This window comes from Triticum urartu, chromosome 4 (genome assembly GCF_003073215.2).
Source record: "Triticum urartu cultivar G1812 chromosome 4, Tu2.1, whole genome shotgun sequence".
NCBI lineage: Eukaryota > Viridiplantae > Streptophyta > Magnoliopsida > Poales > Poaceae > Triticum > Triticum urartu.
The window spans coordinates 447,568,445-447,580,514 of record NC_053025.1 but is presented as its reverse complement, the minus strand read 5'-3'; the positions used below and the strand labels follow the sequence as shown (position 1 = coordinate 447,580,514).

General features: G+C 47.4%; 1 protein-coding gene and 1 non-coding gene across 2 annotated transcripts; one reads left to right on the top strand and one right to left on the bottom strand.

Moving 5' to 3' along the window:
- The first annotated feature begins 10,540 nt into the window (after nucleotides 1-10,540).
- On the top strand, nucleotides 10,541-11,642 carry LOC125553928 (uncharacterized protein At5g01610-like). The gene is made up of 2 exons (XM_048717577.1): nucleotides 10,541-10,828; nucleotides 11,095-11,642. The coding sequence occupies exons 1-2, from the start codon at nucleotides 10,742-10,744 to the stop codon at nucleotides 11,518-11,520; spliced, it is 513 nt and encodes a 170-aa protein (XP_048573534.1). The 5' UTR covers nucleotides 10,541-10,741; the 3' UTR covers nucleotides 11,521-11,642.
- Nucleotides 11,643-11,732: 90 nt separating this feature from the next.
- TRNAG-GCC lies at nucleotides 11,733-11,803 on the bottom strand. Its single transcript has one exon. It is a non-coding gene; the product is annotated as a tRNA-Gly (tRNA).
- Between the last annotated feature and the right edge of the window lie 267 nt (nucleotides 11,804-12,070).

Genomic DNA, 12,070 nt, shown 5'->3' with positions numbered 1-12,070 from the left:
CAGTGCAATCGCTCGGGTTCAGTTAGAGCCCAACGCCTCGCTCGGGTTCAGTTAGAGCCAACGCCTCGCACACACGCGCGTACGTGTACGAGAGAAACGCGCATCACTCGGCCCCCGACCTCCCATCGTAACCGGGAACTCCCCGAAATTTTCCTCCCCCTCGCTTCTACCACGGTTTTTTCCGTCATGGATGGCCCAAAGAATGTCATGCAGCTGCATTTCCGGCCCGCCCAGGACGAAAAGCCCATTTTCTGTCATGATTTTTTGTCATAGAAGTAGGAGCCCACCACATCTATGATGATATCGGGTTTTGTCACAATTATCGTCATAGAAGTGTCATATGTATGACAGAAAAAAATTTCGTTCGGCCCAAAATGTCACGGATGTGTCTTTTTTTTGTAGTGCCCCGCGCCACTTCACCGCTGCCCCGCCCCGCCGGAAGCCCCACCGGATCCGCCGCCGCCCGTCTTTTCCGGCTAAATGGTAGAACCGTTCGTTTTTTTATAAAACCCTAGATTCGTTTTTTAGAATCGGTTTGGTTTTTCTCGGTTTACTTGTTTAGCGGACGTTCGTCCATACGTTCGTTTTAACGAACGATGTTCATCAGTTAGCCGCAGACAGCGAACGTTCGTTCGTTAGCCTGTTCGTTTCGTTTTATTTTCCAGGGTTTTACGCGATTATTTTCGATCACAATTTCTGCCCCGATCTTCGTTTTAGTTTATCTTTTCGCTCGTTTATCCAAATCAGGTGAAAACAAGCGCCTAGATCTTCGTCTAGAAGCCCTCTTTCTGTTTAACCAACTTGAACAAGATTTTGGTATTGTAAAATTTGACTTTAGTCCAGATTAGTAAACGGATCTTGTTTCTTTCGTAGTTTGAGTTTCGTTGCTCCGTTTGATTTGATTCTTTTGCAAGCTGAAGTTCTTCAGTTGAACTTTATGGTTAGATCTTCTTATTTGAGCTTTACCCGTGCATCTTTGCTTGATTTCTTATGTATGTTATTGTTTGTTTACAATAGAATTCCCGAAGTGCGAAGCGTGCTACTACGTGTCACTAGGTTTTGCTGATCGTCAACAAGGCAAGTAACACATTGATCATACTCTTTTCATACCCAGTTTTTATGCATTAGTTGCAAGCCCTCAAACACTGCATGATTAGGATGTGATTAACTTGTGGGTTTTGTGAAGTAGTTGATGAGGTAGAACCTATTGCCCTTTTATTATCAAACCCTTGGGAGTTACTTCTACGTTATGCTTATATTGCCATGCTATGCTCGTAGACATGGATTGGGTTTGAGTGTATCCATGACAGATGTGATATTGTTAATTAATGGTTAACTTAAGGTGGCTAGTTAAATACACATCTGGGTGGATTGGTTGCGGGCACCTGGAGAATCCAGTGTTGGCCTTAAGGTGGCTACTTAAATACACATCTGGGTGGATTGGTTACGGGCACCTAGAGAATCACATCTGTCATGGATACACTCAAACCCAATCCACGCCTACGAGCATAGCATGGCAATATAAGCATAGCGTAGAAGTAACTCACAAGGGTTTGACAATAAAAGGGCAATAGGTTCTACCTCATCAACTACTTCCCAAAACCCACAAGTTAATCACATCCTAATCATGCAGTGTTTGAGGGCTTGCAACTAATGCATAAAAACTGGGTATGAAAAGAGTATGATCAATGTGTTACTTGCCTTGCTGACGATCCGCAAAACCTAGTGACTTGTAGTAGCACGCTTCGCACTCCGGAATTCTATCGTAAACAAACAATAACATACATAAGCAATCAAGCAAAGATGCACGGGTAAAACTCAAATAAGAAGATCTAACCAGAAAGTTCAACTGAAGAACTCCGGTTTGCAAAAAGAATCAAATCAAACGGAGCAACGAAACTCAAACTACGAAAGAAACAAGATCCGTTTACTAATCTGGACTAAAGTCAAATTTTACAGTACCAAAATCTTGTTCAAGTTGGTTAAACAGAAAGAGGGCTTCGAGACGAAGATCTAGGCGCTTGTTTCACCTAATTTGGATAAACGAGCGAAAAGATAAACTAAAACGAAGATCAGGGCAGAAATCACGATCGAAAAAAATCGCGTAAAAACCCTGGAAAAATAAAATGAAACGAACAGGCTAACGAACGAATGTTCGCTGTCTACGGCTAACTAACGAACAACATTCGTTAAAACGAACATACGGACGAACGTCCGCTAAACAACTAAACCGAGAAAAACCGAACCGATTCTAAAAAAACGAATCTAGGGTTTTATAAAAAAACCGAACGGTTCTACCGTTTAGCCGGAAAAGACCGGCGGCGGCGGATCCGGCGAGCGGCGGCTCCGGCGGGGCTTCCGACGGGGCGGGGGGTGGTGAAGCGGCACGGTGGCGGTGGAGTGGTGCGGGGCGGCGTGGGGTGGTGGTGAAGCGGCGCGGCGGCGGCTGCTTCGGCTACGGGGTAGCGCGACCATGTGGGGCTAGGGGGCGGTATTTAAGAGGGAAGGGGTAGGTGGTGGCGTGGGGGAGGTGGCAAGGCGGCGGGGCGAGGCGGAGTCGGCCACGGCGCGGTGGCGTACGGACGGCGGACTCCCACTCGAGGTCGGGGTGACGCAGCGCGTGGGAAAGCCCAGCCGATCCGAAGCAACTTTTTATAAAAAAACTGATTTCGTCGAAATAAAATCCAGGAAAATAAAATAAAAATCTAAAAATACCAAAACAAATTTTCACCGTCTAAATAGAATATTTAGAACAAAGTGAACATTTTCTTGGCCTAAAATGCAATTTTTGGAAAATGCATATTTTTCTAATTCAAATAAAATAGCAATAAAGTCCAAATAAAATTGTTTATTTGATTTTAATATTTTCCCTCCAATATTCCTTTTATTTGGGAGAAGTCATATTATCTCCTCCCATATATTTTAATATGAAATATTTTCGGAGAGAAAAACAATTAAAACCAAAGTGATCCTTGTTTCGATATTTGATAAATTTTCAAATATGAGAAACATGAAATCCCCAGCTCTCTCCGTGGGTCCTTGAGTTGCTTAAAATTTCGAGGACCGCGAAACGAACGGCAATAAAATAGGATAAGCATGAATGACCTATGTATAACATTCCAAATTGAAAATTTGGGATGTTACAAACCTACCCCCCCCCCTTAAGATGAATCTCGTCCTTGAGATTCGGGTTGGCTAGAAAATATGTGTGGGTGTTCTTTGCGTAGATTATCCCCTCGTTCCCAGGTGGCTTCATCCTCGATATGGTGGCTCCACTAGACTTTGCAAAACTTGATAACCTTGCTGCGAGTAACTCGGCTGGCAACCTCGAGAATCTTTACAGGTTTCTCCTCATATGTCAAATCACTATCCAACTGAATTGCTTTCAGGGGTACTGTATCTCTCAGGGGTATATCGGCCATCTCTGCATGGCACTTCTTCAACTGGGGAACATGAAACACATCATGAACTCCTGACAGTCCTTCGGGTAACTCCAACTTGTAGGCAACCTCTCCCATGCGTTCCAAAATAATGTACTGTCCTACAAATCTCGGGGCTAACTTTCCCTTAACTCCAAAACGTTTAACTCCTCGTAGTGGTGACACACGGAGATATGCTCTGTCTCTGATTTCATAGACTACCTCCTTACGTTTTGAATCTGCATAACTCTTCTGCCTGGACTGAGCTACCTTCAGTCTATCTCGAATCAGCTTAACCTTCTCTTCTGACTCTTTAATCAAATCTGGTCCAAACAACTGACTGTCTCCAACTTCATCCCACATCAACGGTGTTCTGCACCTCCTTCCATACAAGGCTTCAAAAGGTGCCATGTTCAAACTGGCTTGGTAGCTGTTGTTGTATGAGAACTCCGCGTAGGGCAAATTATCATCCCAATTAGATCCATAATCTAGCACACAAGCTCTCAACATGTTCTCTAGAATCTGATTGACTCTCTCGGTCTGTCCATCTGTCTGCGGATGAAAAGTTGTACTGAACTCTAGCCTGGTACCCAAAGTCTGGTGCAGCTGGTGCCAAAACTTTGAAGTAAACTATGTTCCTCTATCTGATACAATAGTCCTTGGAACTCCGTGCAGACATACGATCCTGGTCATGTATATCTTGGCCAACTTCGCACTGGTATAGGTGGTTTTCACTGGGATAAAGTGAGCCACTTTGGTCAAGCGATCCACTACTACCCAGATAGAATTGTATCCCGACCGGGTCCTGGGTAATCCAGTGATAAAATCCATGCCAAGCTTATCCCACTTCCATTCGGGTATCGACATAGGTTGCAGTAATCTTGCTGGCTTCTGATGTTCTGCCTTCACTCTCTGACATACATCACATATGGCTACATACTCGGCAATGTTCTTCTTCATACCCGTCCACCAGAAATGCTCCTTCAAATCCAAATACACCTTGGTGTTTCCGGGGTGTATCGAGTATGGCGAGTCATGAGCCTCCTGAAGTATCAACTTCCCGATCTCCGCATTATTGGGCACGTAAACATGGTCCTCATACCACAAGGTGTCGTGCTCATCCTCACGAAAACCTTTGACTTTTCCTTCACTCATCTTCTCCTTTATTTCGGCAATTTCCTTGTCATCCTTCTGAGCTTCACGAATCTTTCCCAACAATGTAGATTGAACTTCCATCGCTGCAACATAACCTCTAGGAACAATCTCCAAACAGAGTTCCCTAAGATTGTCGGCTAATTCCTTTGGAAAACCTCCTGTTACTAAGGTATTAGCATAACTCTTCCGGCTCAAAGCGTCTGCTACGACATTGGCCTTCCCTGGATGATGGTGCAACTTCATATCAAAATCCTTTATGAGCTCCAACTATCTCCTCTGCCTGAGATTCAACTCCTTCTGCGTGAAAATGTACTTCAAACTCTTATGATCCGTGTACACATCACAATGATTTCCAATAAGAAAATGTCTCCAGGTCTTGAGGGCATGCACTACAGCTGCTAACTCCAAATCATGTGTGGCATAATTCAACTCATCCCATCGAAGTTGTCGTAAGGCATATGAAACAACTCTTCCGTCTTGCATAAGTACTCCTCCAAGTCCCAAGCGAGAGGCGTCGTAATACACTTGGAAATCCTTACATATATCTAGCAGAATCAGCACTGGGGCTGTAGTCAAACATTTTTTTAACTCCTGGAAACTTGCTTCACATTCTTCAGTCCAGTGGAACTTGGTGTCCTTCTTCAACAATGCCGTCATAGGCTTCGCAATCTTGGAGAAATTCTCAATAAATCTCTGATAATATCCCGCGAGTCCTAGAAAACTACGGATCTCTCCAACTGAGGTGGGTGCCAACCACTCAGTGGCTGACTGAACCTTAGTAGAGTCTACTTCTATACCTTCTCCTAGTATAACATGTCCAAGGAATCCAACTTCCTTCAACCAAAACTCACATTTGCTGAACTTGGCGTATAACTGATGTTCCCTTAGCTTCTCGAGAACTAAACGCAAATGCTCCTTATGCTCCTCTTCATTCTTCGAGTATACCAAGATATCATCAATGAACACCACGACAAACTTATCCAAGAACTCCATAAATACTTTGTTCATCATGCTCATGAAATAGGAAGGGGCATTAGTCAGTCCAAATGACATAACCGTATACTCATATAACCCATACCGGGTGGTGAAAGCTATCTTAGGTATATCATGTTCTCGAAACCAAGTTGTTCCAAGAGAGCAACAAAGTGCTTCTTGGATTTACCCTTGAGCTTACTCATAAAAGACTCAAATTCATTTTCCTCCTCCTTCGCCCCCTAACTTTCATCAATGAAATCCATCAAGGAAGGATTAGTAGTGATTGTAGTTTTGATGTTGGGGGTTACCTTGTTGATGGCTTTAGCCATGAGGTACTTAGCGGTGATGTTCTTGTTGGGTGAATCAAAGAGGGACACCCGTGGAGTTGTTGCAATGGCGACGGAGGCCATGGAAACCGTCTCACCATCTTCATCATCGTCATCATCCTCATTGTACTCTTCTTGTGCTACCAACCCCTTGGGAGGAGTCTTCTTGGTGACGTTGTTCTTGTTGGGGAAGGACTTGGCCTTGTCTTTTCAGATAAGCTTGCCACCATTGTCTTCTCTCTTCTCGCATGGGCAATCCACAACAAAGTGACTCACATTGCCACAATTATAGCATGTCCTCACACGTTGCTTGCCCTTGGCGCCACTTGAGTTGTTCTTGTTGAAGTTGGGCCTTGAATTCTTCTTGCTCCAAAATTGTCGTGAAGCGAGAGCCATGTGCTCATGATAGGAATATTTGGTATCTTCGGGGAAACTCTCCTCTTATTCCTCTTCACCCTCTTCTTCCACATTAGCCTTGGCCTTCAAAGCAAGGTTGGGTTTCTTTGATCGTTGAGAATGCAACACCGCATTGTCGGCGGTCTTGTCCAAGATCCTCATTGCAACAAACTCATCCAACACTTCACTTGAGGACAAGGCGTGAAAGTCTGGCCTTTGATAGATGACGGAGGACATGGCCTTATGGTAGGGCATCATGGCCTTGAGAAACTTGCGCTTGATCCAATTTTCATCTGTATCCTTGCTCCCATGATCTCAGAGAGAGATCGCGAGAGTGGTTAATCTTCGGTAAAGCTCCCGAGGTTCTTCATCTTCAATCATTGCAAACTCATCGGCTTCATCTCGCACCACCTCAAATTTTGAGCGTTGAATGCTTGCGCTTCCCTTGTAAATGGAAACAACATGTTGCCATGCTTCCTTGGCCACGGTGAAAGGTTGGAGGTGCGCAATATCTTCGGGAGGAATGGATTCTTGGAGAATAAAGAGAGCAGACTCGTTGAATTGATGATCCATAGCTTCTCTAGGAGTGAAGTTTCTTGGGTCGTGCGGGTAGAAACCTTGCTCAATAATTCTCCAAAGATTAGTAGAACTATGATTTAAATGACGTTTAAAGCGATACACCCAAGAGGTAAAATCCGCATTTTTCAAAAGCTTAGGAGGAGGACCAACATGATTCATATGCATGGAGGGAAACGGTCCTCCATAAGTAAGTGGAGGTTTAACATGGGAAAAGATGTCACTCCCACTTCTACCACTAGGAAAAGGAACTTGATCACTAGTAGCTTCCCCCCTTATTGGAGTTAGCATCCGTCACCTTGTTAGCGGGGTCAACCACTTCCAAAGGTGCGGTGGATAATTTAAGGCCTTCAAGAAATTCCTTAAACATGCCTTTAACCTCGGTCGTCATGGAGGTTTTCAATGTTTCCAAAGCCGCATTGAACTCTTCACGAGAGACCGAGGATCCCCCATCGACCGCAGACAAGGTGGGACTCGCATCGGAGTGCTCCTCCACCTCATCTGTGGTGCCAACCATACTCTTCAGATGGCAAAGTCCTTAATAAAAAGACGACGCTCTGATACCAATTGAAAGGATCGATATGGTTGACTAGAGGGGGGTGAATAGGCACCTAACAATTTTTAGCTTTTCTTTACCAAATTAAACTTAGCATCAAAATAGGTTGTCTAGATATGCAACTAGATGAGCAACCTATATGATGCAACAACAACAAGCACACAAGCAAGCAAGGGATACAACACAATATAAGCTTGCACAAGTAAAGGTAAGAGATAACCAAGGGTGGAGCCGGTGCAGACGAGGATGTGTTACCAAAGTTCCTTCCCTTTGAGAGGAAGTACGTCTCCGTTGGAGCAGTGTGGAGGCACAATGCTCCCCAAGAAGCCACTAGGGCCACTGTATTCTCCTCACGCCCTCACACAATGCGAGATGCCGTGATTCCACAATTGGTGCTCTTAAAGGCAGCGACCGAACCTTTACAAACAAGGTTGGGGCTATCTCCACAACTTAATTGGAGGCTCCCAACGACACCACGAAGCTTCACCACAATGGAATATGGCTCCGCGATGACCTCAACTGTCTAGGGTGCTCAAACACCGAAGAGTAACAAGATCCGCAAAGGATTAGTATGGGGAATCAAATTTCTCTTGATGGTAGTGTAGATCGGGGCCTTCTCAACCAATACCTAGAGAATCAACAAGTTTGATTGGCTAAGGAGAGAGATCGGGCGAAAATGAAGCTTTGAGCAACAATGGAGCTTGGGGAGAGAAGAGGTGGTCTTCTTGGGAAAGAAGACCCCTTTTATATAGTGGGTGAAAAGATCCAACCGTTATCCCCTTACTCAGCCCGCGCGGCGCGGTACTACTGCACACAGCCGTGGTACTACCGCAAAGGGTTGCAGTACGACCGGTGTGGTGAGCGGTACTACCGCTTGCGCGGTAGATACCAGACGAGGGCCTATTGCATAGGGCAATGAGCGGTAGAACCGCCTACCGCCGGAGCGGTACTACCGCGCGCCCCCACGACACTACTGTAGGCTCAACTGGCGCTGGAAGTGCACGTAATAAATAAATTACTTCCGTAACTACTTCCGCAGAGTTCGGAGTGGTGCAAAAATCTGGCACGGTACTACCGCGTAGGAGCGGAAGTAAAAAATTACATCCGCACCTACTTCCGCACGCTTCATCGTCAGGGCTGGAGGCAGCGGTACTACCGCTCGCCAGGAGCGGTACTACCGCTCAACTTAGCGGTACTATCGCGCGCCTCTGCGGTACTACTGCTCTCTTAGCAGTACTACCGCACGCCACAAAGTCTTTAGCATTTGGAAGCCTTCATATCGCAGAGACATGGATAAACGTAAGGTGCTTCATCAAAGTGAAGGAAAGGTGGTGCAAAGGAACATATGTGTACGTGTTGATTCCGCCCTAACCTTTCCGAAGCGGACCCCCTCTTAATAGTACGGCTTTCCTACGACCCAAATCCACCGAAAAGAAATGTAGAGAACCGTCGTCTTCGATAGGCTCCGAGGGGCACCGAATCGTCTTGTGTCTAGACATGAGATATCCGAAATGCTCAATGCACACGATTAGTCCGCAACTGCACTGTCATCAATCATCAAAACCACATAGGAGAAATATGCCCTTACACTAAGCCCGAGGGTCTATGGCGGTGGCGGGGGATCTCCTCTCTCTCGCGACTCCAGGATGGGGCGGACCCCAAGGCGTGTGGTGGCGCGGCCGATCTGTGATCTGTGGCGCGACGGATGGCCGCGGCAGGCGGCGGGAGGCCGACCCGTCCTCGGACGATGATGGCTTGGCGTGGCGGGCGGCCTAGTCACAGGTGGCGGCCAGGGTTGCGGGTGCAACGGCTGGCCCTTCGGAAGGCGGCGACGGGTGTGGTCGGCGGCAGCCGACTTGGCTGCGGTGGCGTGCATGCTGCCTTCAGATCGGCGATGGCGGCGTGGAGGCCTGGTGGTCTCGTCGGTGGCACCTCCGATCAGATCTGTTCTGACCGGTGCAGCCGACGGCGGTGGTTATCTCTTCCGTCAGAGGTGGTCCGCCTGAGGCTGGGTGTTCGGATCTCGGGATCCGTCATCTAGTACCGGCTGCGAGTAGGGGAGACGTAGTTGCCGATGATCCAACGGCGGCGTTCTGCGTCGTTACCCTGATGAAGGCATCGTCATGTAATTACTGTCGACCCACTCGTACTGCTCCGGGGGAAACCGTAGGATCTGGTCTTCCAGATCGGACGATGATAACATTGCGGTGTCGTTTCTCTCTTGGGAGCATCGTTTGTGGAGCAGCGCTGGAAATTAGAGGCAGGAGGTGGAGCGGCTTCGTCTTGCATGTAGCTTCGGTGAAAATGTCAAATCATGTCTGGCCGGCAGGTGCTTTGTCATGCCTGTTCGGCAGGTGCTACGCACGACAAATCTTCCAAAGACTTCAAGCTATGTCGGCTGGTGATACTTGGTGGCATGATGCTAAGGTGTATCGGCGGCGACTGCGACGTGCCCAACAGTTCGCGCGCAGGGAGGTGGTGCCGTTTGGCACCGTGGTGGCGTCGACGGTAGCTAGACCGGGCAAGGTTGATGCGTCAGTTCAGCTCTAAAGATGGACTGGTGGCAGTTGGCGGCGGCGGCCTCTGAGAGCGCGCCGGACCAGTGTGTGCCCTATACCCGGCAAGTGGCTTGGTTGTGGCCTTAGGTCTTAGATATTAGGTTTGGCTGCGAGGTCTGTTTGGTATTAGGCTCATACTATCAGCATCCCTGTATCAACTGAATAGGAGTAGCGACAGTTGTTGTCTAGAGGATGGATTTAGACTTACTGTTGTATTTCTTTATAAGGTCTTTGTGAATAATTAATAAAATGATAGACGATGAATTTAGATTTACTGTTGTATTTCTTTATAAGGTGTTTGTGAATAATTAATAAAATGACTACATGCATCGCCTATATGCAAAGGGCGGGGTTCTCTTTCTTTAAAAACAACTCTGGGCGACACACATTGCTCCCAAACAATCTTCCATAGAGAATGAGGACCCATTAGTACCACATACAACCGTTCCCTTACCGCCATCCCGGAGGTTTCTGGAATGCGAGGTGACCCAACCTCCCAAGTCACACATGTCATCAACAGCCGGCGTTTTTCAACACGCGCAGCCGTCTCAACGACCAAGCCATACGAGACCCGTCTCTTTCACGCGGTAATGGATCGCCACTTTCTTTCTCCTCGTCTTGCCTTGATCCTGTCCTGGCCAACGACGAGGCTCCCCACAATTCCCTCCTCCTGCGAACGCATGGTATCCCAAGAAACCAAGAAACAGAGCAAGAAATATCATAGAGGGAGCAGAGTACAGAGAGAGAAAGAGGGATAAGCGCTTGCTTGCTGGGAGAGCCATGGATGAGATCATGAACAAGATGGGCTCCTACTGGCTGGGGCAGAGGGCCAACAAAGAGATGTCGTCGGCCGGTGACGACATCGAGGTCCGTGCATGAGACACCGTCTCATCAATCTTCTGTTCTGTTCTGTTGTCGCACCATATTTCCCCTGATTATTGTTTGGTCATGGTATTGTTTCTGTTCTCGCTAGCATGTTTTCCTTCTGGTTTTAGATCGATCCTGGCTGGACCGCCATGTGATACTTTTGGTTCGACGTTCAAGCTCGCTATAACAAATTTGAAATCCGACTCTGATAATTAAGATCTATGATTCGATGTATTCCTCTGGCTGATGATCTATTGGTGGTGCAGTCGCTCTCAACCAGTGTCGGGGACGGAGCAAAATGGCTGGTAAACAAGCTCAAGGGTAAGATGCAGAAGCCGCTGGCGGAGCTGCTCCAGGAGCACGACCTTCCGGCGGGGTTGTTCCCGCGGGAGGCCACCAACTACGAGTTCGAGCCGGAGACGCGGCGGCTGACGGTGCACATCCCGGCGGTCTGCGAGGTCGGCTACAGGGACGGCTCCGAGCTGCGTTTCGACACCACGGTGACCGGCACGCTGGACAAGGGCAGCCTGACGGGGGTGGAGGGCCTCAAAGCCAAGGTGCTCGTCTGGGCCAGGGTCACCGCCGTCAAGGCCGACGCCGCAAAGGTCTACTTCGCCGTAGGCATCAAGAAGTCGCGCAGCCGCGAGGCATACGAGGTCGTCAGAGGCGCCATCACCGTCGACGAGTTCTAGATTCTAGTCGCGCGCTCGCCGAGATGATTATTCTACCGAAATAATTGATCATGTGCTTACACTACCTGCTGTAAGAGGAAGATGCTTGTAAATGGGGATTCATAATTCGGTTTTGCAGCTCATATGGTTTCTGTGTGAAGCTCGATGCGCAGTAGGGCAGTGGCCAATCGGCATCGACGTGCACAAGAGGATGATTCAACCAAAAAAAAACTTGCACCAGCCGGGAATCGAACCCGGGTCTGTACCGTGGCAGGGTACTATTCTACCACTAGACCACTGGTGCTTGCTGGTTAAATTTTAGTAACATTTAGTTTTTATATTAAAAATAATGCATCCACCAAATACGCAACCGCACACATCCGATCGGAAATGGATCGCCGACGTTCACAGCTTGTGTGCAGGGCGTATGATCAACCTGTACTTGCCGTCTTTTGCGAGATCATGCGGATTTGGACCAGCAAGAACACATATATCACTTTTTTTTCCGGATGAAAACTCTGTATTACTCAATCACAATTACTCAATCACAATGTTATTAAAATCTGTTGGA